Source organism: Maylandia zebra, linkage group LG5, assembly GCF_041146795.1.
Source record: "Maylandia zebra isolate NMK-2024a linkage group LG5, Mzebra_GT3a, whole genome shotgun sequence".
In the NCBI taxonomy this organism is placed as follows: Eukaryota; Metazoa; Chordata; class Actinopteri; order Cichliformes; family Cichlidae; genus Maylandia; species Maylandia zebra.
Window position 1 is genome coordinate 33,388,569 of NC_135171.1, and position 24,988 is coordinate 33,413,556.

General features: G+C 41.6%; 1 protein-coding gene across 17 annotated transcripts in view; it reads left to right on the top strand.

The window, feature by feature from the left end:
* eif4g3a (eukaryotic translation initiation factor 4 gamma, 3a) overlaps positions 1-24,535 on the top strand; it is a 72,385-nt gene extending 47,850 nt beyond the window's left edge. For all 17 annotated transcript variants that reach the window (XM_012918143.5, XM_012918146.5, XM_012918135.5 and 14 more), the window contains 19 exons: positions 2,078-2,233; positions 2,416-2,613; positions 2,942-3,088; positions 3,197-3,433; positions 6,769-6,873; positions 8,973-9,111; positions 9,396-9,508; positions 11,885-11,975; positions 17,495-17,612; positions 17,735-17,958; positions 18,792-18,904; positions 19,260-19,432; positions 19,700-19,825; positions 20,071-20,152; positions 20,393-20,491; positions 20,784-20,930; positions 21,972-22,053; positions 22,193-22,339; positions 23,521-24,535. In XM_012918143.5, coding sequence (XP_012773597.2) covers positions 2,078-2,233; positions 2,416-2,613; positions 2,942-3,088; positions 3,197-3,433; positions 6,769-6,873; positions 8,973-9,111; positions 9,396-9,508; positions 11,885-11,975; positions 17,495-17,612; positions 17,735-17,958; positions 18,792-18,904; positions 19,260-19,432; positions 19,700-19,825; positions 20,071-20,152; positions 20,393-20,491; positions 20,784-20,930; positions 21,972-22,053; positions 22,193-22,339; positions 23,521-23,702 — 2,679 coding nt within the window. In that variant the 3' untranslated portion in view covers positions 23,703-24,535. The remainder of the gene's footprint in view (positions 1-2,077; positions 2,234-2,415; positions 2,614-2,941; positions 3,089-3,196; positions 3,434-6,768; positions 6,874-8,972; positions 9,112-9,395; positions 9,509-11,884; positions 11,976-17,494; positions 17,613-17,734; positions 17,959-18,791; positions 18,905-19,259; positions 19,433-19,699; positions 19,826-20,070; positions 20,153-20,392; positions 20,492-20,783; positions 20,931-21,971; positions 22,054-22,192; positions 22,340-23,520) is intronic.
* Positions 24,536-24,988: the final 453 nt, after the last annotated feature.

Consider the following 24,988-nt stretch of genomic DNA (forward strand, 5'->3'; position numbering starts at 1 on the left):
GGGGTCAAAATGATCATGAGAACGGTGAGCAAAGATCCCAGAACCACACGGGGGGACCTGGTGAATGACCTGCAGAGAGCTGGGACCAAAGTAACAAAGGTCACCATCAGTAACACACTACAACGGCAGGGAATCAAATCCTGCAGTGCCAGACGTGTTCCGCTGCTGAAGCCAGTGCATGTCCAGGCCCGTCTGAAGTTTGCCAGAGAGCACATGGATGATACAGCAGAGGATTGGGAGAATGTCATGTGGTCAGATGAAACCAAAGTAGAACTTTTTGGTATAAACTCAACTCGTCGTGTTTGGAGGACGAAGAATACTGAGTTGCATCCCAAGAACACCATACCTACTGTGAAGCATGGGGGTGGAAACATCATGCTATGGGGCTGTTTTTCTGCCAAGGGGACAGGACGACTGATCCGTGTTAAGGACAGAATGAATGGGGCCATGTATCGTGAGATTTTGAGCCAAAACCTCCTTCCATCAGTGAGAACTTTGAAGATGAAACGAGGCTGGGTCTTCCAACATGACAATGATCCAAAACACACCGCCCGGGCAACAAAGGAGTGGCTCCGTAAGAAGCATTTGAAAGTCCTGGAGTGGCCTAGCCAGTCTCCAGACCTCAACCCCATAGAAAATCTGTGGCGGGAGTTGAAAGTCCGTGTTGCTCGGCGACAGCCCCAAAACATCACTGCTCTCGAGAAGATCTGCATGGAGGAATGGGCCAAAATACCAGCTACTGTGTGTGCAAACCTGGTAAAGACCTATAGTAAACGTTTGACCTCTGTTATTGCCAACAAAGGTTATGTTACAAAGTATTGAGTTGTATTTTTGTTATTGACCAAATACTTATTTTCCACCCTGATTTACGAATAAATTCTTTACAAATCCTACCATGTGGATTCATGGATTTTTTTTTCCACATTCTGTCTCTCACAGTTGAAGTGTACCTCTGGTGCAAATTACTGACCTCTGTCATCATTTTAGGTGGGGGAACTTGCACAATCGGTGGCTGACTAAATACTTTTTTGCCCCACTGTATGAGACTTGATAAGAAAGGTTAACATCTTCAAGTAAACTATGGATGTTGAGCATGTGGCTAAAATGTAACCTAACTGAGTGGTTTGTCAGTTAACTGGATGTTGAGAAGTTAAAAGAATACAATATTTTAGAATCTATATAATATATTTGACAATGTTTTTTATTTTCTTAGTTGCAAATATTTTATTTCTCCATTACTTTGTGATAAATTAATAATTCTTAAATTATAGTAATTAAATTTAGTAATTATAGTACGGTGTTAAATCAGTGTTATTTATTGATTTATTGATATATCTATTTATTGATTAGTACAATGGTAATATCTCTTAAACGAAGTGTAATAGACTGTAATTTGATTTAGCACGTTAATACATGACAATGGCAGAATATAAGCTTAACATGCCTACGCACAAGTATATATGCAAACAAAACCTCAGCCGCTACTGTGGGGATTCAGTGCAGTATGCATTATAATCAGATGCCTCTCCCATGAGTCTCCCATTCCTCGATACATTCCAACTTCACTATCTTGAGATATAATTGGCAGGAACCAGCTCTCCACCTGCTGTGGGTCCTCTATTAACTGTCACTAGTTGTGTTTGAGTCCATCCGATTGCAGGATAAGATCCTCTCTGGAAAAGCAGCTGAGGATCGCCACAATAGCAACCTGGCCAAGAAGCTAGCCAGCACGGAAAACACGATTCAGGAAGTGGTAGGGCTAGCTGGTCAGGTGCATTTGAACTTTCAAAATAACAATGGGAGGAACTTCCACTGGCAAGTCAATCACAATCAAATGAATGAAAAAATGCAAAAGAGAGTCACGGAAAATACTTGGGTGGTTTGTAGCCACCGACACACTGCAGTCTATTTAAACAGAGCTGGAATAATTTATACTTCAATGAGTGCCTCCTGGTAGTCGTGTTGTTTGTGTCCTATTGTTTTTCCTATTTCCTATTATTTTTATTATTTTTTATGTAATTAAGTCATGTCATTAGCAATGTTAACTCTCTCTTGATTTCTTTCATTATATTCACAGATAATGAGCATTGGGCAACGACGGCCTCCACCCAGGAAGATCATCATGAACGTGGTGGTGAATGATGATGTTCAGCTAAAAAAAGCAGAGAATGCCTGGAAGCCTGGCCTGAAGAGAGAGGGCCTCGCAGAGGATCCAGAGATTCAGAAAACACAGGCAGGGCCAAATATACCATACACAGACAGCAAAACACACAAAATAACATAAAAGAATACAGCAAAAATTAGCCGCCTAAATAATTAAACCTACCACTAAATGAACTCACTCAATATACAGTGTCTGATTGATAAGCTGAGTTATTAAGTTCTATTTATGATTGCGTGATGGCTTCCCTACAGGAGCTCTTCAGGAAAGTACGGAGCATCTTGAACAAGCTGACGCCTCAGAAGTTCAACCAGTTGATGAAGCAGGTAACAGACCTGACCATCGACACAGAGGAGAGACTCAAAGGCGTCATCGACCTGGTCTTCGAGAAGGCCATCGATGAGCCCAGCTTCTCCGTGGCTTATGGAAACATGTGCCGCTGCCTCGCCACGGTAAGCCAATCACTGTCTCGATTAAGACGCAGAGCTGTGGTTGTGTTATGCTTTAAATTATACCGTAGGTATATTCATTCTAAGTTACTATTATACTATGCTATTATATTGTTAGTATTGTAAATATTGCATATAAATAAAAATGGGTTTAAAATGACTTTTTACATCTAAAAGGGTGTGCTTTGGTGTGCTTTTGTATAAATTTTTTTTCTTTAGTATAACATGAAAACTACTTCAGTTGTTTTGGTCTGACTTGAGTCTTAAAAGATTCTTAGGGATGTTGTCTTTTCTCTAATTTCTCTTTACTACAAACTTTGTTCGCGTACAGCTCAGAGTGCAGATGACAGACAAACCCAACACCACAGTGAACTTTCGCAAGCTGCTGCTAAATCGCTGCCAGAAGGAGTTTGAGAAAGACAAGGTAGACGATGTGGTGTTTGAGAGGAAACAGAAAGAGCTGGACTCTGCTGCATCGGTATGTCATCTGTGACTTCAGAAGTATTACTTTGGATTTTATTTGGACTATATTCCATTCCTGGCAAGATAAGATTTTTAAACTTTGATGTTTCCTTGTTTTCTTTAGGTGACTGAGCGTGAGCGGCTTCAGGAGGAGCTTGAGGAAGCAAAGGACAAGGCCCGGCGGCGTTCAATCGGCAACATCAAGTTCATCGGCGAGCTTTTCAAGCTCAAGATGTTGACAGAGGCCATTATGCATGACTGTGTGGTCAAGCTGCTCAAGAACCACGATGAGGAGTCCTTGGAGTGCCTGTGCAGGCTACTCACCACCATTGGCAAGGACCTTGACTTTGAAAAGGCAAAGGTGAGCTGGCGGAGAAGGTTCTTTTATTAGGTTGTTAATATATAGTTTTAGTTAATAGTTTAACTATTATGTTTAATAGTGAAGTTTAAGTGTCTTCAGTGTTTGGGGAAGTATTTAGTTACCTGCTGAGACTTCAAATGAAAAGCTAAGACTTGAAACAGGAGGAACTGCACTCAAATATTGATAAACAATTAGCATAAAACACCTCAGAATCTGCAAATTGACAATGTCTGACCTTGTCTGTGTAAGTTTTGCAGAGAAATTTACATCCAAGGTGTAAAAATGTGGTTTATGGTCATATAGACTACACCAGGGGTAGGGAACGTTAGTCCTCGAGAGCCAGTGTCCTGCAGGTTTTAGTCAAGACATGTTGAGGAGCTAATTTAGCCATTTAAATCAGTTGTGTTGGATCAAGGACACATCTAAAACCTGCAGGACACCATCTCTCGAGGCCTGGAGCTCCCTACCCCTGGACTAGACCGTTTTTGGTTTGGGGTTTGTTTTTTTTTTTCGGGGGGGGGGGGGGGGGGGGGGGGTGTTCCTGGAGACAAGCATTGAACCCAAGGCATTTTATTTTGGTCTTATACAAGTTTATTCATAGTTAGCTTAGAGATGCTGGTGTGCACATTTAACTTATAGACGTAATCAGTTAGCTGTCTCCTGTTTTCCAGTATTTATGCCAAGATCAGATAAGCCTCTGCTGATAATTGGTACAGAATTTATGCTGCGTGTTGTATCAGAGTCAGGGCAAGAAAGAGAATCGGTGAAGGTAGATGTGATTGACACTTACAGTAATGTTACATTTACACTGATTCGTACATACTGGCACAAACCTGAAGGCTGTTGGTGTAATGTGCTACACGCACAGTGTTATTCATTACATATTCAGAGGTGATTTGACATTGCAGCGAGACCTTGAACAAACCTTTTATCTGAGGCTGTGTTAAAAACTTAAAGCCAGACTCGGAAATAAAGTGAACGAGTTCAGACAATATTTGGATGGATAGAGTCAAAGGTGAATCAATTTATATTTATGACACAGGCATGGCACTTTGACATCATTATGCCTGTGCTAATATCCACCAAGGTAAGCGTTGGCTGTGCAGCAGTTAAGTGAATCTGATGAGGTGAGATGAGGTGATTCTGGTTTACAGCAGCACAAAAAAAGAAAAAAGAAGTTCTGTTGGGATTTGATCCTTCAACGGTTTGGCTACATTCAGTTCCAGAGGCAACAGAGAAGCTCTTTATATAGGTTATGAGGAAACGGGGATATCCCCACAGTGTCTCTGCAGTCGATGCTCTGCTTTGTTCTGTCTGACTGGCTCTCCTGTAGATATCAGTGACTCTCAGCTGGTCACAGAAAGAGTCCTTAGATGCTTGGAGAGACATAACTGACCTAAAGGCCATACTGCTCTCTGCTGCACTGTGATGTGTGGTTTGATCCTTGTCATGTACCAGTCACCCTACAAAAGACAAGTCCTCTGACCAGCAGGGAAAACATCTAGACTGTAGTCAACCAAGGAAAATCTCAACAGACTGACATCATACCTACTCTTTAACCAAAAAGATTGATCACTGCAGGGGAGGGGGTTGTGTGTTTTTATGAGTCACAAATAGACAAATAAACCTGGTGTTTGCAGTGTATTAAATCATTTAAACCTCGCTATGTTAAACTGAAATTACAACAACAGATGCTGGAGCTGGTGAAGCTGTGGCTGGATGCCTGTGCCATTGCAAAACTATTATTAGGTTAAGCGTATTTGAAATATGCCTGTTCTGATATGTTCACAAAGCCTGAAGAGGTAATCAAGGAAGCTGGTGGAACATTCGAGCACAGACAGCTTGTGTTTCAGCTTAATGAAAGATTTTAAAATTAGAAGATTTTGCTCAACAAAACTGAAGCCCAAACAACGAGTCTTAAACTTCTGCCTGATTCCATCAAAATAGAATGATTGCATGATTATTTTTTGGTTTTGCCATTTTGTCCATTTCTTTGAATTAACAAAAAGTTCCTGTTTTGTAATTACAGAACAGTCTCTGCAATGACTTACCGGAAGTTTTTCTCTAATTTTCCATATTTCCATATTTAAGCATAAAGACTTTCATTTACTACTGCAGCAGCATTTCTTTATCACAAAGAAAACCTGAGATGTACTGTCAAAATCACACTTGTTTTTCTTATGTTGCGATATGTCAAGGATTAAATGTGTAATTAAACTTTACACTAACAGAAAGGGGAGTTTCACTGGTCTGGCACACATAAGCTCAAGCTGGGCTGTATGTGGCCCACAATGTAAAACGAGTTTAACATCCCTAATTTACAACATCAACATCTGTAAAGTTGTTATATAGGGGGGGAAAGTCTTTATAGAGGCCTCAACCAATTTATGCTAGGTTGTTAACATGTTTTTAGTACTATGAAGTTGGGTATTTTAACATGGGTTGTCAGCAGTGAACAACACAGAGGAATTTTTGTTTTTGGCACTTTAGCCTTGGCTTCATGTTTCAGCTCCAGAAGTTGCTGCTTGGTTTTATTTGACATGGTTTCAGTTGATTTGTAGCAAAAGTTCAGTAAATGTGAACATTGGCTTAGTTAGACAAACCTAATGATGACAACAGAGGCCACAGTTGTGATATTTGGGTCTTTGTTTGTCTTTTTTTAACATGTAGTGTTTTCCTCCTGCTGTCAATAACCAGCCCCACAGTGCCACTTCAGCCTACTGGTTGAGCAGTGAGCATATGCCATAAAGCTTAAATGCAGCAGCCCGGGTTTGAGTCCAACCTGTCGCCCTTTGCTGCTCCTTCGCTCTTCCTCCCCTCTTTCCTATCAGCTCTGCACTACTGGGCTATTACTGTAGATAGAAGCAGAAATTCCCCAAAAAGTTACCAAAGAGCTAACCAATTGGCACAAAGACTGCACCCTTACAAAAATCTTATGAACTCAGCGTAACCACTTAAATCTGCTTTGTTTGCTTCTGGAATATGTTGAGAGCCATAAAATCCTAAAGAATTTGATCATAAATCAGCCATTGTTCCCTTTTTAGATGAGTTTTATCTTGTTTAATCTCATTATTTCCAGAACATTTCTGTTCAATGGCGAGCTATTACGTCGAATTGAGTCCATTCATCTTGGGTTATTAGAGTTTTTGTTCTGCTGCGTCCCAAAATGTTCCCATTTAATGTTGGTTGGTCAGGCAGGTCCCGCTCCACGTAATAAACTGAACAATCAGTCAGTAGAATGAAATAATGTGAGTCACTCAGACCTGCTGTCCATTAAAGAAATTGAAAATTTAACCTTCGTATCTCAAATGAACCTTGTCTGTCTCTTTCATCAGCCCCGGATGGATCAATATTTCAATCAGATGGAGAAAATCGTCAAGGAGAGGAAGACTTCATCTCGGATACGGTTCATGCTACAGGACGTTATAGACCTGAGATTGGTGAGTGTGTGCATTTCTGATAATTGTTTTCAGTGGAGAACCCAGCCCATGTTTAGATGAACTAATAATGCATTTCCCCCCACGGAGGTTTATTTCATTGATTTTTCAGTGTTTTGATCTAGTATTGCTCTAGTATTGCTCAAATGATATCTACTCCACCATTGAATCTTTACACCTTCTGGTAAAATACACAGTAAACAGTAACAAACCTCAAACAAACATGAACCTGGAGTATTTAAATACCTGACCTTGTTTAAGCTTGTATGTGCTGATCACGTTTTAGCTGTATACTTCTGTTTTTACGAATGAACTGATGAAAACTTTAGAAAAATCCGGTCAGGATATTTTACTCACATGTTGCACACAGCGGAAAATAGTCAGCTTCAAATATGTTCCCACTACAGGTGTGCAAGCAGTCTGGATAGAGAGTCTAAGATGCAGTGCACATGTCACATGTTCAGTGGCAATAAATGCATCAGATTACACGAGCTATTCACACATTTGCACAATCAAATATCATATAGAGTTTGGAACTGTCAGATTCAAATCCAGCTAATGTCCATTCTGTCTGCATTTGCATTTGATAAAGTATTATTTCAATTTAAAATCTCAGTCTTAAAATACAGTGGTCAGTTAGCTCAGAATAAATGTATTGTTGGCTAACAGCAAAATCAAGATGGGGAAATTTTACTACAAAATTCTTTAACAAAATACCTCAAATATATCGAAAAAGCTAACAAGTTTCATCTCTAACCCTGAGGAGTTGATGTGCTTTTGTTTTTCCTTCAGTCTTGTTATTAAGTTTGTTTTAAATTTAATTCTGAATATGGCAAAATAAAAGTTGTAATAAGTCTTAAATCTAGGTTGTCTTAAGCTGTGGGAAATCTAGAAGAGAAGCTTTAGTAAAAAGCTGCTGGTGTTTGTTGTCTTCTAAATAAGCATTGATGTTTATTCACTGCAGTGCACAAAAACATTAGACGCTACAATAAATACTACTGTGTATATTCCATTCAATTTTGTAGATATAGCACCACTTACTATGCCACTATGCCCAGTTATTATTTTATCACTGTTTGCAATAACCTCTGAAGAAATTTATGTCTGATGTGAGTGTCAGTTACCAAATCAGTTAACAGGAAGTGGGGTATAAACCATTCCCAGTGATACTGACTTGCTAACAAGGTGCAACACAGTTTTTAAAAAACATATCCTTAACACTTGTACAGAAGCTGCGTGCATCGACTGCTTTATTTATTTTATAAACTGATTAGATTGAGATGTTTAATTACATAGACGTCAAAAACCTATAAACATGTCTAGTTTAGAAATTGGAAGTTGTTGATTGGAAAACATCTTCATAGTAAAAATAAGAAGAGGTTCACAAGTAATAAATCCACCTGTAAAGCTTGGGATGCGGTTTATTTTTCCCCTTGTTATTTGCTGCTGTCTCTGGACCGAACCAGCATCTCAGTGACGGGTGCTTTTATGGGTTTTTGTGTTTGTGTTTAGCTGTTGTAGCCTGAGTTTAAAAGCCTAATGAAAATGAGACAGAATTGTCAGTTCAGCTTTATACATATATCAAACCTCATCTGTGGTGTCGCTGTTAAGGTTGATATTGTGTTTTTCCTGTAGATGCATCTGCATTGATTAAGCTGAGATTGCTCTTTAACTCTAGCCTGACACAAGTTGTTTGCATCAGCGTCAGCATCTCATACGAAAAGGAGGAAAAATTCAAATCCCTGCTGTGCTACGTTCCTGTCAAATTTGAAATTGAAATGAGCAAGAAGGTACTTTGTTTAAAAACAAAAACCTTCATCCTCAGCGTCATAGACACGCACATAGATATTAATAACAAATGATGGGCTGTCGCAAGTTGAAAACCTTGTTAACACATCTTCTGTCAGGTGTGGTCACTCATTAAATTATTAGTGATTTTCTTTTGTGACTGACAGCTTCTCATATGTGATCTGATCTGTGTATCATGATAAAACAAGGGAAATACGGTAATTTGCTCTGGTTGTTGTTTCAGTTGGTTTATATCTGACTGACACTATTCGGTGTATTTTATGAATCTGGTGTTTTTTTTCTCTCTTTTCCAGCACAACTGGGTTTCCAGGAGAGCTGACCAGGGCCCGAAAACAATTGAGCAGATCCACAAAGAGGCTAAGATTGAAGAGCAGGAAGAGCAGAGAAAAGTGCACCAGCAGCTGCTCTCCAAGGACAGCAAGAGGCGGTCAGGTCAGGCCTGCAGTCTAAATCCTCTTTAAGGCTTAGAGTCATATCGGCACAGCTACAGTGACTCAGGAAGCCTGCAAGTATACAGGCAGACTTCCTGTTCCTATAGCCCGCAGAGATGCTATTGTGCCCAGCAGCAGAAAGGAAGCCCCCCTACCCCCTCCCATCTGTCAGATGACCTATAATATTTCGTCATGTGTTTAATGCGTGTCTGAAATGATGAAAAATGTTCAGAATTGTCGCTGAATTCCCACGGAACTATATTTTTCCTGCTTTATGCCCCTTAGATCCACGAGATCAAAGAGATCAGCGTGGGCAGAGAGAAGAGACCTGGAACACTGTGCCTATGACGAAGAACAGCAGGACCATCGACCCCAACAAGATCCCAAAGATCTCCAAGGTGAGACATGCTGCCCATGCTGGTCGTAGCCTGAGATGAGCTTCAGCCATTAGTTAGAGCGCCACCAGCTGGAAAGACAAGAAAAACCTTTAATAAATCTTAGAAATGTTCAATATGCTGTAAGTGCCCTTTTTCTACTGGAAGAGAAACTCCTACAGAGAAACTGCCTGCAACATCATGATACATCTCAACCTGTAGGATTGTCAGGATACTCAAATTCCAAACTCTCTGCTGACACAAAAAGATTTTTAAATGTTTTATTATTCTATTAACAAGTACAATGACAAAATTAATAACATAAATATATATGTATATTTAATTATGGTAGAAGAAGAAGAAGAAACTAATTGGAAAGTTAAAATGAGTTTTGCTCAAGTGAACAGATCAGCCTTTTTCTCCTCCTCTGTGCACATTGCACGGCCTCAGTCTGAAGCTCTTCTATTTCTCACAACAGAAACATATTCAATTTGGCTGCTCTGCTCTCAATTTCACCTTTTATTTGCTCAGATTAGTGCTCTGCACTCTGGACTCTCTGTTCAGTTCAGCTATTGCTCTGCACAGCCAGCAATCCACCTGGTTTTCCACATGCTCCAAAATCTGTCTGTCACCTGACCAACATCCTGCCATTGCTGGGGTTTTTTTTTTAATTTTTAATTTATTTAAGTATTTCTAGTGGCGTTGAAATAGAGTCCTTGGAGTTTTTACGTACAAATAGTGGGGTTTGTTTTTTTTACCCCCCACACAGCAAAATTCACTATGTGACTAGTAAACTCTGTGATGTCAAAACAATGATCTTTCAACTGAATTTACATATTCGGCATGTGGGCAGTGTTGCAGGAAGGCACCTCTGGCCGGTGAGCAAAGATTTTGTTGATGTGGGCATGAAAATCCATCCGTTTTCTTTGCACTTTTAGCCAATACAATGACAATCGAGTTCATATTGTTTCCTGTGAATACTCCCCCTCAGATCACTCAGGACATTACATTAGAACTCCTGGCTGACAGTCTCACCCCGAGGGACAAATTCAAAGTGAACAACACGATGAATGTTTCTTTTTTTTTTTCTTAAAAATGAACATGCACCAGGTCTCACTCCTCACCTGAGACCATGACTTTGGCCTGAACTCATCAAATGAAAACTGTTCAATCATAACTGGAGGTGTAGCGGCCAGCACCAGTGATGACTGTCCCTCACATGAAATTGGGGTCAGTTTGAAACAGAATTGATGTTTGCTCTCGGCACAGGTTTGAGCACCCAGAACAAGTGGTCAGAACTTCCAGAGTGAGATCTAAAAATAGCAGACTGTCTAAACAGGTTTTTTTTTTAAAGAAAAATCATCATTATGTTGATTAGTTCTTCTCCTCACAGTTAGCAAAATCACTTGTTCTCAGACTGAGGAGTTTGGAGCACCGTGGGAAAACTAAGATAAAATAATGTAATTTTGGAGGGCAGGATAGACGAGATTGTTGTACAGACTTTTTGTTTCTCACTAAAATTAAATTTGGATTCTTGTTAATAGTTTTTAAACAAAATTGCAGGGTATGGGTTTAAAAAAATTTGGCTTCAAAAAAAGGGCATGCTAGAAAAGGTTTGAAAACCCGTGAGTTAGTGAATCCGTCAATTCAGGAGGCACCAGTGATGATGGAAGTATCAGAAATGAGCTCTAATTAGAAACCTGTCACAGACAGTGTTTTGTTGCAGCATGTTGTGTAATGGGTCTGATGGTGTGTGGGTAATGTGCGGCTGCTTTGTTCTCTCAGATTCTCAGACTTGGCTGAACTTTCTCAATTCTGCATTGTAATATAAACAAATTGTGGGATGGTTTTCATGTTGTGACAAGTTTGTTTTCCATTCAACATGTGTTTGTTTTTTTCATCTCATGTTAAAGCCCCTTTTCAGCTGGCTGGTGTTTTTTTTTTTTGCACACAGAAGATAACTGTTTACGCAGACTCAAGATGACTCTTAAGGATAATCATAACTGGGCCGAGTACATCAATGTCCTCTGTTCCCATCTACATAACTCTACATGCTCAGTTATGCATATACTGACATCCTGATGGAACTATAACTATTGCTGGGTAAAAGAAGTTAGTTCATTTTTGGAGCGCCCTCTGCTGGAAGCACTCTGGCAGTTTTAACTGTTAGTCTATAAGAGAGAACCAAATATCCCAGAAGCTGTCTGGTATAGAGGCAGCATTTTAGGTGCTATCGTCATTTACAGCCCCATTTAACTGGATACTCACTTGACACTCACGTTACATTTTTCCTTTGGCCTTATACCTGTCAGTCTTCCTTGTCCTTTTAAAATACTGCTCCTCTCCAGCTTAAAGGCAGAGATTGTGAAGCTTTTTTTCTGAATTATTGTGTTCCCGCAGCCTCAGATGGATGAGAAGATCCAGCTCGGCCCACGGGCTCAAGTCACGTGGGTGAAGGGCAGCAGCGGAGGAGCCAAAGCCAGCGACTCAGGTAAGATGCCACAACAAGCTATAACATCATTAGCAAAACTTGGAAAAACAGAACCGAGCACACTGTACAAACTGTGGTCGTCATAACAGTCTTTTCATCTCGAGTCTCAGAGGCTCATTAGTTGTACTAAAACACTAAAATGGCAAAGTTGGGAGCATCGCTCAGCTTTCAGCTGCTGATTTATTGACACTAAGTCAGTTTTGGCAATTTACAAACATCTTTCAAATACAATAAATGGCTGTCAGTGAGACTCGATGGAATAACATTAGAAATGATAAGAAATACATCTTCAGTGCCTTGTGACTGGCCCCCCAAAAATGTCGAAAATCAGGTCTGATGGTGAGATTGTAGCTGCAGCTGGCTCAGATGTGTCACAGTAAAAGCATCAGGATGCATGAAGAGCAGGTACTGTGTGAAATTTTTGAAAACAAAGACTGCTTTCTTCCACACTCTCCACGCTCTGACCCGTGGCTGTTAGGCTCCGTCTCCACAGGAAGCATCAATTTTCTATACAAATCCTGTGAAGCTCGGCGTTGACAGCGCTCAAAGTCCTCAGGGCAAAAACTCCCCCAGTGCAATGCACTTGCAGCACTTTTAGTTCAAAATAATTCAACCTTAGGAGCAGCATTGCTTTGCAGGCATAAACACTTCTCTCCATAAATTGAGATTTATATTTAAAAAAAGTTCAGCTTGTGAGTTCAAGGCCTTTGGTGGGTGACAGTGTGCATCAGCATGATCGGTTCACTTTCACACAGATGTCTCAGTAACCATCTGTAGCAATGCCTAGTTTTAGTTTAGTTTAGATTTAGTGACAGTATTATCCTCTTTGTATAAAACCTCTTTGGGGAGTGCCAAACATTCCTGTATGCAGGAAAAACTGTGTAGCTGTGATTCCCAATGTGTTGCTTTTTCCCCCTGGTAAATTGGGAAGGTGTTGCTGTTTGACCTGGAAAGGTCTTTCAAATAACCATAAATGATCTGCCTAATTTTCACCAATACTTCTTAGCCAACAGGCTTCAGTTCATCTCAGAATGGTCAAAACATACCTTCTTAGATGAGCCCTGGCTAGATGTTGAACAGGCACTATGCAAGGATCTAGAGATTTCAGACCTACCATTTATCAGCTCAAACATCAAAAGACATGAATGCTTTAAAAGTATCAACATCAGCTTTTCTCTGACAGCATGGTGGGAGTTTCTAAAAATAACGGAGTCTTCATTAATCCCATGCAAACGTACACCTATCTGGAACAACCCTGACATATTACAAAACAATAATATGATTAATTTCCCAGAATGGAGTTGTAAAGGAATTAAATACTTAGAACATATATTAGAGGGAACAGAATTTATTCCATTTCACAGACTAGTTGAACAATATGGGATCAACAAGACAAGGTTTTTAGAATATCAACAAATTAAATCCATAGTAAAAAAGAAATTTAACCTCAGTCAAGTTGAATTACAAACACCACCAAGTGCGGCACATTTCCTTACTCTTAAATCCCCCAAATTATTATCTAAAATATACAGAACACTTTCTAAATTAGATGAATCAATATCCCTTCTTATTGCAAAGTGGGAAGCAGATTTATCAGTCAGCTTAGACCAAAACTTCTGGTCTCAGGTATGCTTAAAAACCTTTAAATTGATTAAAAATCCCAGTCTGCAATTAATACAATACAAAATACTACATAGAGTGCACTATACAGGTCATCGGATGTTCAAGATGGGCTTTACATCTTCCAACAACTGCTCACACTGTCAAGGCAATACACCAGACAATTACATTCACGCTCTTTGGTTCTGTCCACCAGTTCAGAAGTTTTGGCGCGAGATATGTGAAGACTTATCGAAGTGTCTGAAATGTAACATTCCAACTTCCCCCTTAGTGTGTTTGTTGGGCAGCTTAGATAATGTCACTTCAGAAAAGAATATCGCCCATATGTTTTTCACTGCCCTATGCATAGCCAAGAAAACAGTCCTCATGAACTGGAAAAATAAAAATAATCTTAATTCTAACCAATATAGAAATTATCCATTAGATTACATTAGTCTTGATACAGCCTCTGCCACCACACCAGATCAATTGCTCTGGGCTCCTTTGATCAGCTCCATCACCTAGTGGGGGGTCATAGTTTGGTCCCACCTTCACTGTTGTGATTGGTGTGGGGGTAGGGACAAGCTTAGGGCGTCGGGGGGTTCCCCGGAGGCATCTTCCTTGGGGGGCTCAACCCGGGGTAGCGGTCATGTCCGGTTGGGGGCTCTTTTGGCTCTCGGGTGACTGTTTCCTCGTGGCTGCGTGCAGCGGGGCTAGGGGAGGGTCTGTGCTGACGGACGTGGGTTACTGACCTGGTAGCCTGGCTGCCCCTGGGTGGGTCCGGGATGGGCGTGAGGTTCTGGGGGCGCGCCGTCTCTGGGCTGGGGCCCTGGCCGGGCCTCGGGGCCTTGGGTCCTGGTTTGTGTGTTGCCAGGGTTGTGGGCGGGTGGGTGCATGGGGGCCCATCCCTGGCGCAGGGTGCCGCCGGTGCGTCGAGCCACCTGGGGGGCTCTTCAACTGGTGGGGGAGATTGTCACACCTTGCAGGAGCTTTCCTCTCCTCAGGAACTCTCTGCAGGAGGGGGAGATACAGGAGAGGTGGAGGAAGATCTCAGCCTGGGCGTCTATTGTCTTATGTAGTCTGGAAGATGAGTGGATGGTGGGGTGGGTGCAGTTTTCTCTGTGGTGGGGTTGGGTGGACTGTCCCGAGCTCTGTGGGGCCGGGAGGCGCTGCTGCACTGGGCCCCGGTCTGGATGGGCCTGGGCCCCCTTTCCCTGGCGGGTCGCGGAGTATGGGGGTGCCTACTGGGGTCAGCGGGGGAGCAGGCCCCAGGGAGGGGTCACCTGCCCTTCCCTTCCTTCCCTCCCCATCTCCAGCTGCCTCCCCCCTCCCGCTCCACCACAACCACCCACACATGCAGGGCCTTGGAGTAGGGGTATGTCACCAGGGTGCAGAGGAGGCTACCCCCCCGTCCCCTTCTGGCTGCCTCTGCCTCAATTTTATCCCACAACTTAGACATTCACATTACTCACACTCTCATTACACATACATATAGGATCTTGGGGGTGGGCACGATACACGGAGTCCAAATTACCATCAGGGTGTACACCTCACCCCTGGCGTCGTTGCCCACCTCTCAATTTTAAATACACGTAGACATTGAGGGCTAGCAGGAGGGACCATGCGCTTACCTGCTGCTCTCTAGCAGGTAGCTCCATGCCCCCCTCCAGGGGTAAGGGTACCTAGACCCAGTTCGTAGAGTACGCTTGGGGAGTGTGATCGTTGTACAGCGTCTCTTTATGTCTGTCTCCACGTTGGTTGAGTGTGGAGTGAGTGCATATGAGAGCATGAGGGAATGGATGTTTGTGTCTGTGTGTGCCTGTATGTCTGTGTCTATATGTCAGGTTGGGTGTCAGACGCCACCTCTCTGGGGACATCTTATGCCCTCCAAGGTTTGGAGGCCTATCTCCACCCACCACCACTTCCCCTGCCAGTGGCGGACTCCCTCAGGTGTCGGTGCGTTGGTGGTTCTTTGTGTGTGGGGGTGGGCGTCCGGGTACACACCGGCTCACTCCTTGACGGCCGCTTATCGGGGCCTGGAGCCTGGGGCTCGCTCGGGCCACTTCGGAGGTGGGGTGCCCCCGGCCTCTCGGCCTGGGGCTCGGTCACTCAGGCACAGCTGGCTGCCGGCGGAGCTCACGGGCGCGTCACTGCAACTCCCCCTGGCTTCTGCTCCGCGGCTGCTGAGTGAGCCCTCATCTGGGACTCTCCTCAGCTCTTACTGGGACAGTGGCGCGGCTGCCCCTCTGTTGGTCTTCCTTGGTCTCTTGTGTTCTGGGGGCCTCTGGATGTCTGGAGTTTTGATCTCCTCCATACCTGCTTCATACCCTGGAGGACGGGGCTGTGGCTCCCCACACTCCATAGCAGATCATTACATGGAGAAACCTTTGGAATGCAAGCGCGCTGATCCACACAGGTATGCACACAGGTGTACACACGGGTATTCACAGACGCGGACTACAGCTTTCTTGGCTGCTGCCTCAAAGCACATTGTGCGCTGTCTATCTTGCGTGCTGCACAATATCGTTTATTATTTAGTATCTACTGATATCTACTGCTAGCTAGTTTGTGATGGTGCCGTTTTGTTTTTTTTACTATGTTGCTCTTTGTTGTTTGCTTTCTCTTTTTTTTTTCTCCATACAGGTGACCCAGGTGTTTTGTTTTTTTTGTTTTGTTTTTTTTTTCTTTCTTCCCCCCCTTCTCACAGTCTCTTCTCCCCTTTGGTTTTCTTTCTCTCCCTCTCTTTCTTTCATTCTTTCTCCCTGTCCTGTCCCGTTTGTAGCAACTGAAAATAAAATAAATTCATAATTATAATAAAGGTCAATCAAATGGACCAATATGGCAAGGCCATGATGATCCACTTGGTAAAATAAATCCGCTTGGCATCTTTCTTGGCCTTAAGACAACAATTCTGATGGCTAAAGATCCAAACGGGACACAAAAAAAAACCCATAAATGTTTTATTATGAATTACTTGCAATCAAAAGTATTCAAAGCTAATAAAAGAAAGCTTTGATTTGATTTTACATTTTGTCATATCCTTTATGTATCTGAATAGCTTTTGATCCACTGCTGTTTTATTTCTTTTGGTTGTTGGGTAGTTAAAGTTAATGGTCTGCTCATTAGTTGCTGAGTAATGGAGCAGTAATTCTCAGGCTCTCTGGAGTTTACAAGAGTGGGACCTGCAGATGAAAACCATGAAATGATAAGTATAGGTGGGTGACAGAAGCTTTTCAGGGCCGAAGTGGATTGTGGCATCCATACGTTTGGGGGTTGGCTGGACTTTTAAAGCTGCTATGGACAGATTATGCTGCATAGTGACTGAGTCGAATCAGCACTCTGGCTGATTTGACACTGTTGGGATTTAAATATATATTTTAATGCTTATTTTGTTGACTATATTGTATTATGTATAAGAGAGGGCCAGCTTTGAGACTAGGTCGCAGGCTGACAGGAAACTGCATGTTTTTGCAGAGCATGGTAACTGCAGGCAGAAAGTGAAACTAAGCAGAGTGTTTGATCGAAACTTAAAGTTTGTGTGACGTCTATATGAATAACTAGGCTTCCTGTTTGTGCTTCAGACCTGAGCTAGTGTGTTCGGGTCTCCATATTCCGGAATATGTAAAATTAAAGATCATTTTGTAAGTTAGACCACTTTGAGCCGTGTCTTTCTTTGCTGTAGGGAATACATAGAACTGAGATTTAATAACACCAAATGTGATCACTCCTCCGGAGGTTTCTTCCTGTTAAAAGGGAGTTTTTCCTTCCCACTGTTGCCAAAATGCTTGCTCATAGGGGGTCATATGATTGTTGGGTTTTTTTCTCTGTATCTATGAAGCGCCTTGAGGCGACTTATGTTGTGATTTGGCGCTATATAAATAAAATTGAATTGAATTGAATTTTTCTTCTTCCTGTTACAGACCTGTCACGGACAACTGGCCTGAACCGTTACTCTGCACTGCAGCCGACACTCTCACCTCAGCCCTCCACTACACCTCCCCAGAACCCAGAATATGACTCCAGGAGAACTCTAGGAAGGTAAAAAACAACTCCAGCTCTTATTTGTTCCTCCTGATTGTCTGCTGATTTCTCGAATATCCTTTTATTGAGCAACATCATGTTTGACTTGATTTTTTTTTTCCTCCCCCCTTCACAAAAAGTCGTGCCAGTACAGGCAGAGAGCGCAGTGACAAGCCACTAATCTCTGCAGCGCCATCAGCACGGCCCGGACCGTTCATCAGGGGAGGAAGTTCTAAAGAGCTGCTGGAAAGTCCGAACCCAGAGGAGCCGCGAAGAGACCGTGAGCGAGAGGGAGCCGAGCCCCGGAGACCGAGTGTCACGGAGGACAAAACGGAGATGGAGCGCAGTAGAGTCAGGGAGCCTGGTGAGAACACTGCTCAGCCTCTGCAGTTTACATATTTCATTCAGTTTTCAGGTGAAAACAAGCGAAACCCTGAGTTTTTGGTGTTAACAAGGTAGCCCACTTCTTACCAGGGTACATTTCATGTACAAAAGCTCCATCAATCAAATACCTATCATTCCTGGACATTGATACTCAGATAGTGAGAGAGTCTGAGGTCTTTTTAAATGAGCATTGGTAGGAAATTTAAATTCTCAGGAACACCTGATTTGGTGCATTTTATAGAAAATTTGTAGTTTTGTATTAAAAGAAACCTGTTTACATTTTTAGGGTTGTATTACCATATACTTGCTTGTTGACTTTATATAAAAGTAGTAAACCTACTTACCAGTTTGAATTATTTACTTCAATATTTCTAAGGTCATCTAACACCTCTTGATGTGCTTTACGGTGTTGTAGGCTAATGTAGTCAGATTTTCCTGTGGTTTAATGATCAGTCAGTAGTAATGAGTCTATTAACTTGCACAGCCAGCTTTCCTTCCTGGCTTTAAATAGATTTTATTTATAAAGCACTTTTTCAATTCGAATGAAAACTTCAAACACTATAAGCACACACAGATATTCATTCTGCACTTTTTAACACTATACTGCTATATGGTGCTTAGGTTTAGAAATCCCTGAGTATAATTGTCTATTTGCCAACCACCTTCGTGTGACTGTTTATCCTGATTGTCAGTGTTTATGTAACTCAATCCAGATAAGAAGATTTGTGGGGTGTGTTGAACTTACTTTTTAGAGCAGCCATCGGTTCTTTCCACCAAAAGGCAAAGTTGGGACTTGTGTTTATATGTTTACAGTGAAACCTGAGCCAGTGGTCCAGACCCCAGACAGACCAGCCCTGTCTGAGGAGGGGATCGAGAGGAAGTCCAAGTCTATTATTGACGAATTTCTACACATAAATGATTACAAGGTATGACATTCACGAGCAGTAGGTGAAGTTTACGGTGCACAACTTCTAATACGCATCAGCAAGCTTCTGCTTTACATGAATATTAACAGTGATCTTTCCAGAAGATTCATTCATGATTAAATAAGTTATTTTCTTTAAGGCAAGCATGCATTTTGTATTTTTCATACCCCTTTAAGATATGTTGTAAGCTTTAACCAAGATTTGTGTGAGTTTAAATCCACCAGCAGGGTAAGATAATGAACCGTGTTTGATATTTTAATGATTTATAATTGCTAGAATGGAAAATTTCAGTATTTAAATTTTTCAGTAATTTCCAGCTGAATCAGTTTTGACAATATATCTTCATTTTCTGCAGGAGGCTATCCAGTGTGTGGACGAGCTTGACTTGGGCTCCCAGCTTCACATCTTTGTGCGCGTTGGGGTGGAGTCGACCCTAGAGCGCAGTCAGATCACACGGGACCACATGGGCCAGCTCTTCTTCCAGCTGGTGCAGCAGGGAACCGTGCCCAAGGCCCAGTTCTACAAAGGGTCAGTGCACTTGCTTAGTGGCCAATACTCAATCGATCACTAGAACTCTTCTATTTACTTTCTTCTTACCCATTTTTTATTATTTGATTTATTTGGCACTGAAATTTTGGACCAATCTTGCAATGGAAATACACATTAAAGTGAAAGTATATCCTTTAAAAAGCACATTGCAGTATTTTTAACATTGTTTATTAAAGTGGAAATAAAGTTTGAAGCACTGTCACATCTAATCACTGCTTGGTCTTCTCTTTGTCTTTGTTTTCTCAGGTTTGCAGACACGCTGGAGCAAGCGGACGACATGGCCATCGACATTCCTCACATCTGGCTGTACCTGGCTGAGCTGCTCAGCCCTGTGTTGAAGGAGGGGGGCTTCTCTATGAAAGAGCTCTTTAGGTACAAATAACTGAAAATGAAAGATTTGCTACATTTGTTCAGAAATAAATTCACCTCTGCCACCAATTTATCTACACTTTAGTCTCAGATTACCTTCCATCAGACATAAAAAAAAAAAAAACATGAGGGTTACATCTGCACATGTGTTTAAATAATTGGTCTGATTGCACATTTGCTGTAAACAAAGCTGTGTGTGACAGGGGGAAAAACATGTATACTTCAATTTCTTTCGTCTCTGTTTGCAGTGAATTAAGCAAACCCTTGCTTCCTGTGGGAAGAGCTGGGATCCTTATATCTGAAATACTGCACTTACTATGCAAACACATGGTAAGCAATGCTTAGATGTTATATTGTTGTTTTTTATGATTATTTTTACTTTTTTTGTTTGTTTGTTTTTTATCTGTTCTCATGACCTCAGTAACATTTAATCAATGAAGATTAGGGACTAATGAATAATATATCTGTGTAAGTATCTATGCTCCTTATCCTCGCCTTCAAAATGTTGAAAATGCAAGAAGATGTGTGTGAGGGGAGAGGTTTAACTTTTGTCTTGTTGTGTTTCCACAGAGCCATAGGACTGTAGGTTCTTTATGGAGGGAATCTGGCCTCAACTGGACCGACATTCTTCCAGAGGGAGAGGATGTCCAGGCCTTCATCTTACAACAGGTTGGTTAGTGTCAGGCTCAGACTTGACAACATTTTGATTTCTTTCATTGGTCACTAGGTCAGATAGAAGTTAACATTAGGGTCCAAAAATTTAGCTTTTTTCATTGTGTGATTACACACTGCTTCCTCATCGCTCATGTGTTGCTGTTTTTTGAGATCTGCATGATGTCATCAGGTGTTACCTAGGAATTCTATAGAAAACTATGTAAACAGACAACAGGAAAACCTTTTTTTTCCCCCTTTTCATCACCTTTTCATTTCTTGTCCTCTCCTGTCATTTTCACATCAACAGAAACTCCAGTTTCTTCAGTCAGACAGCTCCAATCCTGAGGCAGCTCTGCCCGAAAGGGTCTTGTCTCCTGAGGAGATGAGCCAGCATCTGGAGAGACTCCTCCTGGAGGATATGGCCAGTGATGAGCAGATTTTTGACTGGGTGGAGGTATGACAAGCGACGTTACTCAGGAGCTCAAACATCACACAAACTGTGTGACCGAGTGGCTAAAAGCAGAGAGGAGCGGCAGGCCGTCGTTTGCTGTGTTGCTTTTTTTTTTTTTTTAAATTAAAAGTATGGAATGAGAACAGACGTGGTGTTTGCATTTTTTATTCTTCCATCGCTTTAATTTTTTAGATATAGGATTCTGAAAATGTGCCTTTTTACAGCCTTTGGTGCAATTAAAAAGAGACATAAATATAAGGACTGAACGTTTTTGTGACTTTTCTGCCTTCCACTGTCTTTCTGTTCTGTTCTCTTATGTTGAGCACTGCACCTCGTGGTGCTTCATCATTGTTGTTCAGTTGTATTTTTTTTCTTACTTTTCCTGTTTTCATCTTTATCCTGTTATGTTAATACATGAATAGGACGACGTGTTAAAGATGTCTGAGGAGACCAAGCTTGAGGTAGCCAGCTCGAATGACGATAGAACCAGAAGCCATGCCAACTGTTTTAATGTAGCCTGCTCTTATAGTACCTGACTCTACAGAAGTGGACAGCTGGGGCTCAGAAGTCCACCAATACCAGAGTTTGTGGTTCGATTCCTTGACCCCAGTTACTCATGATGGTCAGACCAGCAGCATGCCTCCTGGCTTTGAGCAAACAGTGTGTATGAAATTACAAAGCTCTCTGGATAAAAGCACTACATAAATGCAACCCATTTGCCACTTACCATTGTACAGCTGCACTCACTACTAAAAATGTCAGAAAATAACTCAAACACTGTGCAAATATGGTGAACAGTAGAACAGAGTATCAGATCATTCGCGGACAAGTAGGTGTTAAGTGACGTGTTGATACAGAGTATAATATAATCCTGGTGTGGTTGAAGTTGAGTGTTTGAGCAGAGGACGCAATCCAAACATGGTTTGAAGGGGAAAACATAGTTAAAACATGTGCTGCTGCAAAGTTATGTGAGGTTGCAGTGTATTTTTTACCTGCTAAGTGGAGTCATGTGACAATGACAGCTAGTTCTGCTCCGTTTCCCAGGCAAATCTAGATGAAACACAGATGAGCTCGTCTCCCTTCCTGAGGGCTCTGATGACAGCTGTGTGTAAGGCAGCAGTGAAAGGTAAGCCACTCCACCACCTGGAGAAGACACTTCTCTGTTCTGCTTAAATCCCACCGCTGATTGCAATATTTACACTCTGCCAAATTGCGAGCGGGCCGGCTCAGCATGCACTCACTCTGCCTCCTGCTTTGCTGTACAGATGATAACACCAATTGTCGAGTGGACACGGCCATGATCCAGAGGAGATTGCCTGTATTACTCAAGTACCTTAACTCAGACACTGAGCGACAGCTGCAAGCACTTTATGCACTTCAGGCGCTGATCGTTGCCCTCGATCAGCCTCCAAGTAAGTTCTGCATCATAGTTTATAAAACTAGTAAAACCTGCTGCTCTTAGCTTTCCTTACTAGCGCCTCTCTTTTGTTATTGCTGATTAGAGCTCAAATACTGGCTACAAGTGGCTGTACATGTAATGATTAAGACATTTTTTTTTATTCATTTAAAGAACTTGATCTCACCACAGAGTTCTTACAAGTAAATTCTTAATAGTTAGTGGCTGTTTCCAAGGTAAAGAATGATTGAACTAAAAGTCTCAGTGTTTCTCTGTGGAGGATTTGCATAAATAAACTTGATGAGAACTTCACTGCAGTTTAGTTCTCAAGGTATAAGAATATAATGTGTTTCAAGGAAATATATCTTGCAGTTATGTCAACATGGGTTAGGTAGGGTTTGCAATAGACTGTATATAAAAGATGGTCACATTTTTTTTTACTGCTTATGTTGATTCTATGAAAACTAGTAGTGACTGTATTTAGACAAGAGGTTAGAGTGTCACTTTGTCAGATAAAGCATATAAAGCTGCATTCATAAACTACATGCACAGGTGCACAAACACTCACAGATAACCAAACAAGACCAAGAACAAAACACTAGACTTCAGTAGCTTTCTACTACGGTCATAAAAAAATTATTTCCATCTACCTTGTTTTATATTTTTAACTGCAAGCCTACGGTCTTGTACCATTCCATACACCCTAAACAGAGCAGTGACAGAAGATAAGACTCTGATTAAGTCTGAAACAGCATGAAAAATGGAACTGTGGTGAAGTTGGTATTGCCTTAACAAGCATTCATTGTAATGACCAGCAGGGGGCATCTTCTCTAGCTGCAAAAAGGCAGGATTATATAGAATGTGTATGGGGGGGAAATGGTCTTCAGCTGACTGTATTTGTGACCTCAGTAAACTGTTTCCTGATTAATTTCTGTGCTCATTTGCTGGTTTCAAGTCTTGACGACTAAAAAACGAATTAAATTTAGCAAAATACGCCTAATCTTTAAGTTTAAGTTGCCTGCCTGAAGGCTTCACTGTGTTAATGTAACTTTTCAATCAGTCTTGTTTCTCTTCTGGCTGGTTTTAAATTTATTTTCTAGTTCCTTTAGAATGAAAAGGAACAGGGTTCAACTTTAACCTAATTTCGAAAAGAACTTGTCAAACAAGGTGACAGTTGAATATTTGTCTGTCTTCTAGACCTCCTAAGGATGTTCTTTGACTGCCTGTATGATGAGGACGTCATCTCGGAGGACGCTTTCTACAAGTGGGAGTCGAGCAAAGACCCGGCCGAGGAGCAGGGCAAAGGCGTGGCCCTGAAGTCCGTCACGGCCTTCTTCACCTGGCTGCGCGAGGCAGAGGAGGAGTCTGAAGATAATTGACGAGGGAGACACCCGGGGACGCGACTTAGTAGAACTGTATCCTCGCAGCAGAACAAACTTTCAAAATGGCTGCGTGGGCAGGACGACATGTTTACGGCTGGAATTTTTTTCTGCGGTACGGTTCTGAAACATGCCGCCATTTTGAGTTTGGATCCCAACGGTGGAAGCACTAAATACCTGTATTATACATAGAAAATATTTTTTTTTTAAATTTTAACTTACTTTTCTTTTGTTACTTTTTAAGAAGAGACTTAAAAGATACATAGGTTCTGGACTCTTTAATTTATTATTTTTTTAAGGACTGCAAATATGAAAGTTATTTAACATTTGCAGATGCTCACAATGAGAACAAGACGGCAGAAATAACAATATAATTAATTATAATAACAAAATAATAATTGTGAAATAAACAGCCTCCCCGGATTCCACACTGTTTGGTTTAAAACAGAGTAAAGCAAAATTATTTTGGGATGAAGGGGAAGCAAAGATTAAAAAAAAAAGAGGAGTTGAATGCACAGGAACTATTAACATTGTCCAAGGTCAAAGGTTATCTTGTAATAACCAAGAAGTGTCTCCCTGAGCCTTGGCTTGCTCTGCATTGATATGTACATACACCTCATGAGAGGTAGAGGTATGCATTCAAGAAGCGATGCAAGTCCGAACTGTCACACAAACGTAGACGAACAAACCAGATTCATTCAGATGGAATGAGCAACTTCAAAAAGCAAATGGCCAGAGTCGCTGAACATGACATGCTTGTAACACTTCAGACCTACAGAGCAGATTAAAGCTTGTAAATACATTAAAGACAAAAAAAGGTATTTAAAAAAGTGCTTATTCTCGTGTTTTCGTCTCTTCTTTTTGGGGGGAAAGGTGGGTTGCCAGATTATTTTTTTTGACGCGTGTGTGTATGTGTGTGTGTATGTCTAATAAACTGAGCCAGTGTTTGAAGAAAAACAGTTTTAAATCCAGGAAGAAGCAGCTGGAATCCCCTGGAGCCACCGGGAAGTTGAAATCATTGCAGCGCTTCTTCTCATGCTCGTATTCGATGTAAACATTCGTACGTTCATATTTAACGTCTGTTACGTCACGCACCCGTCATCACATGTGCTTTTAGGGCTTGGGTTAGATTTACAGCAGCAGGCGACACTCCTAGCATGAATGACTTTGACACACGTTCACCGATGAGGTCGATTCTCTTGTCACTGTTACAGGTTTCATAGGTTTTTGAGCACCGGTACTGGATTTTAAACAATTAAGACAGGATTGAAGTGAGGGGTTTAACA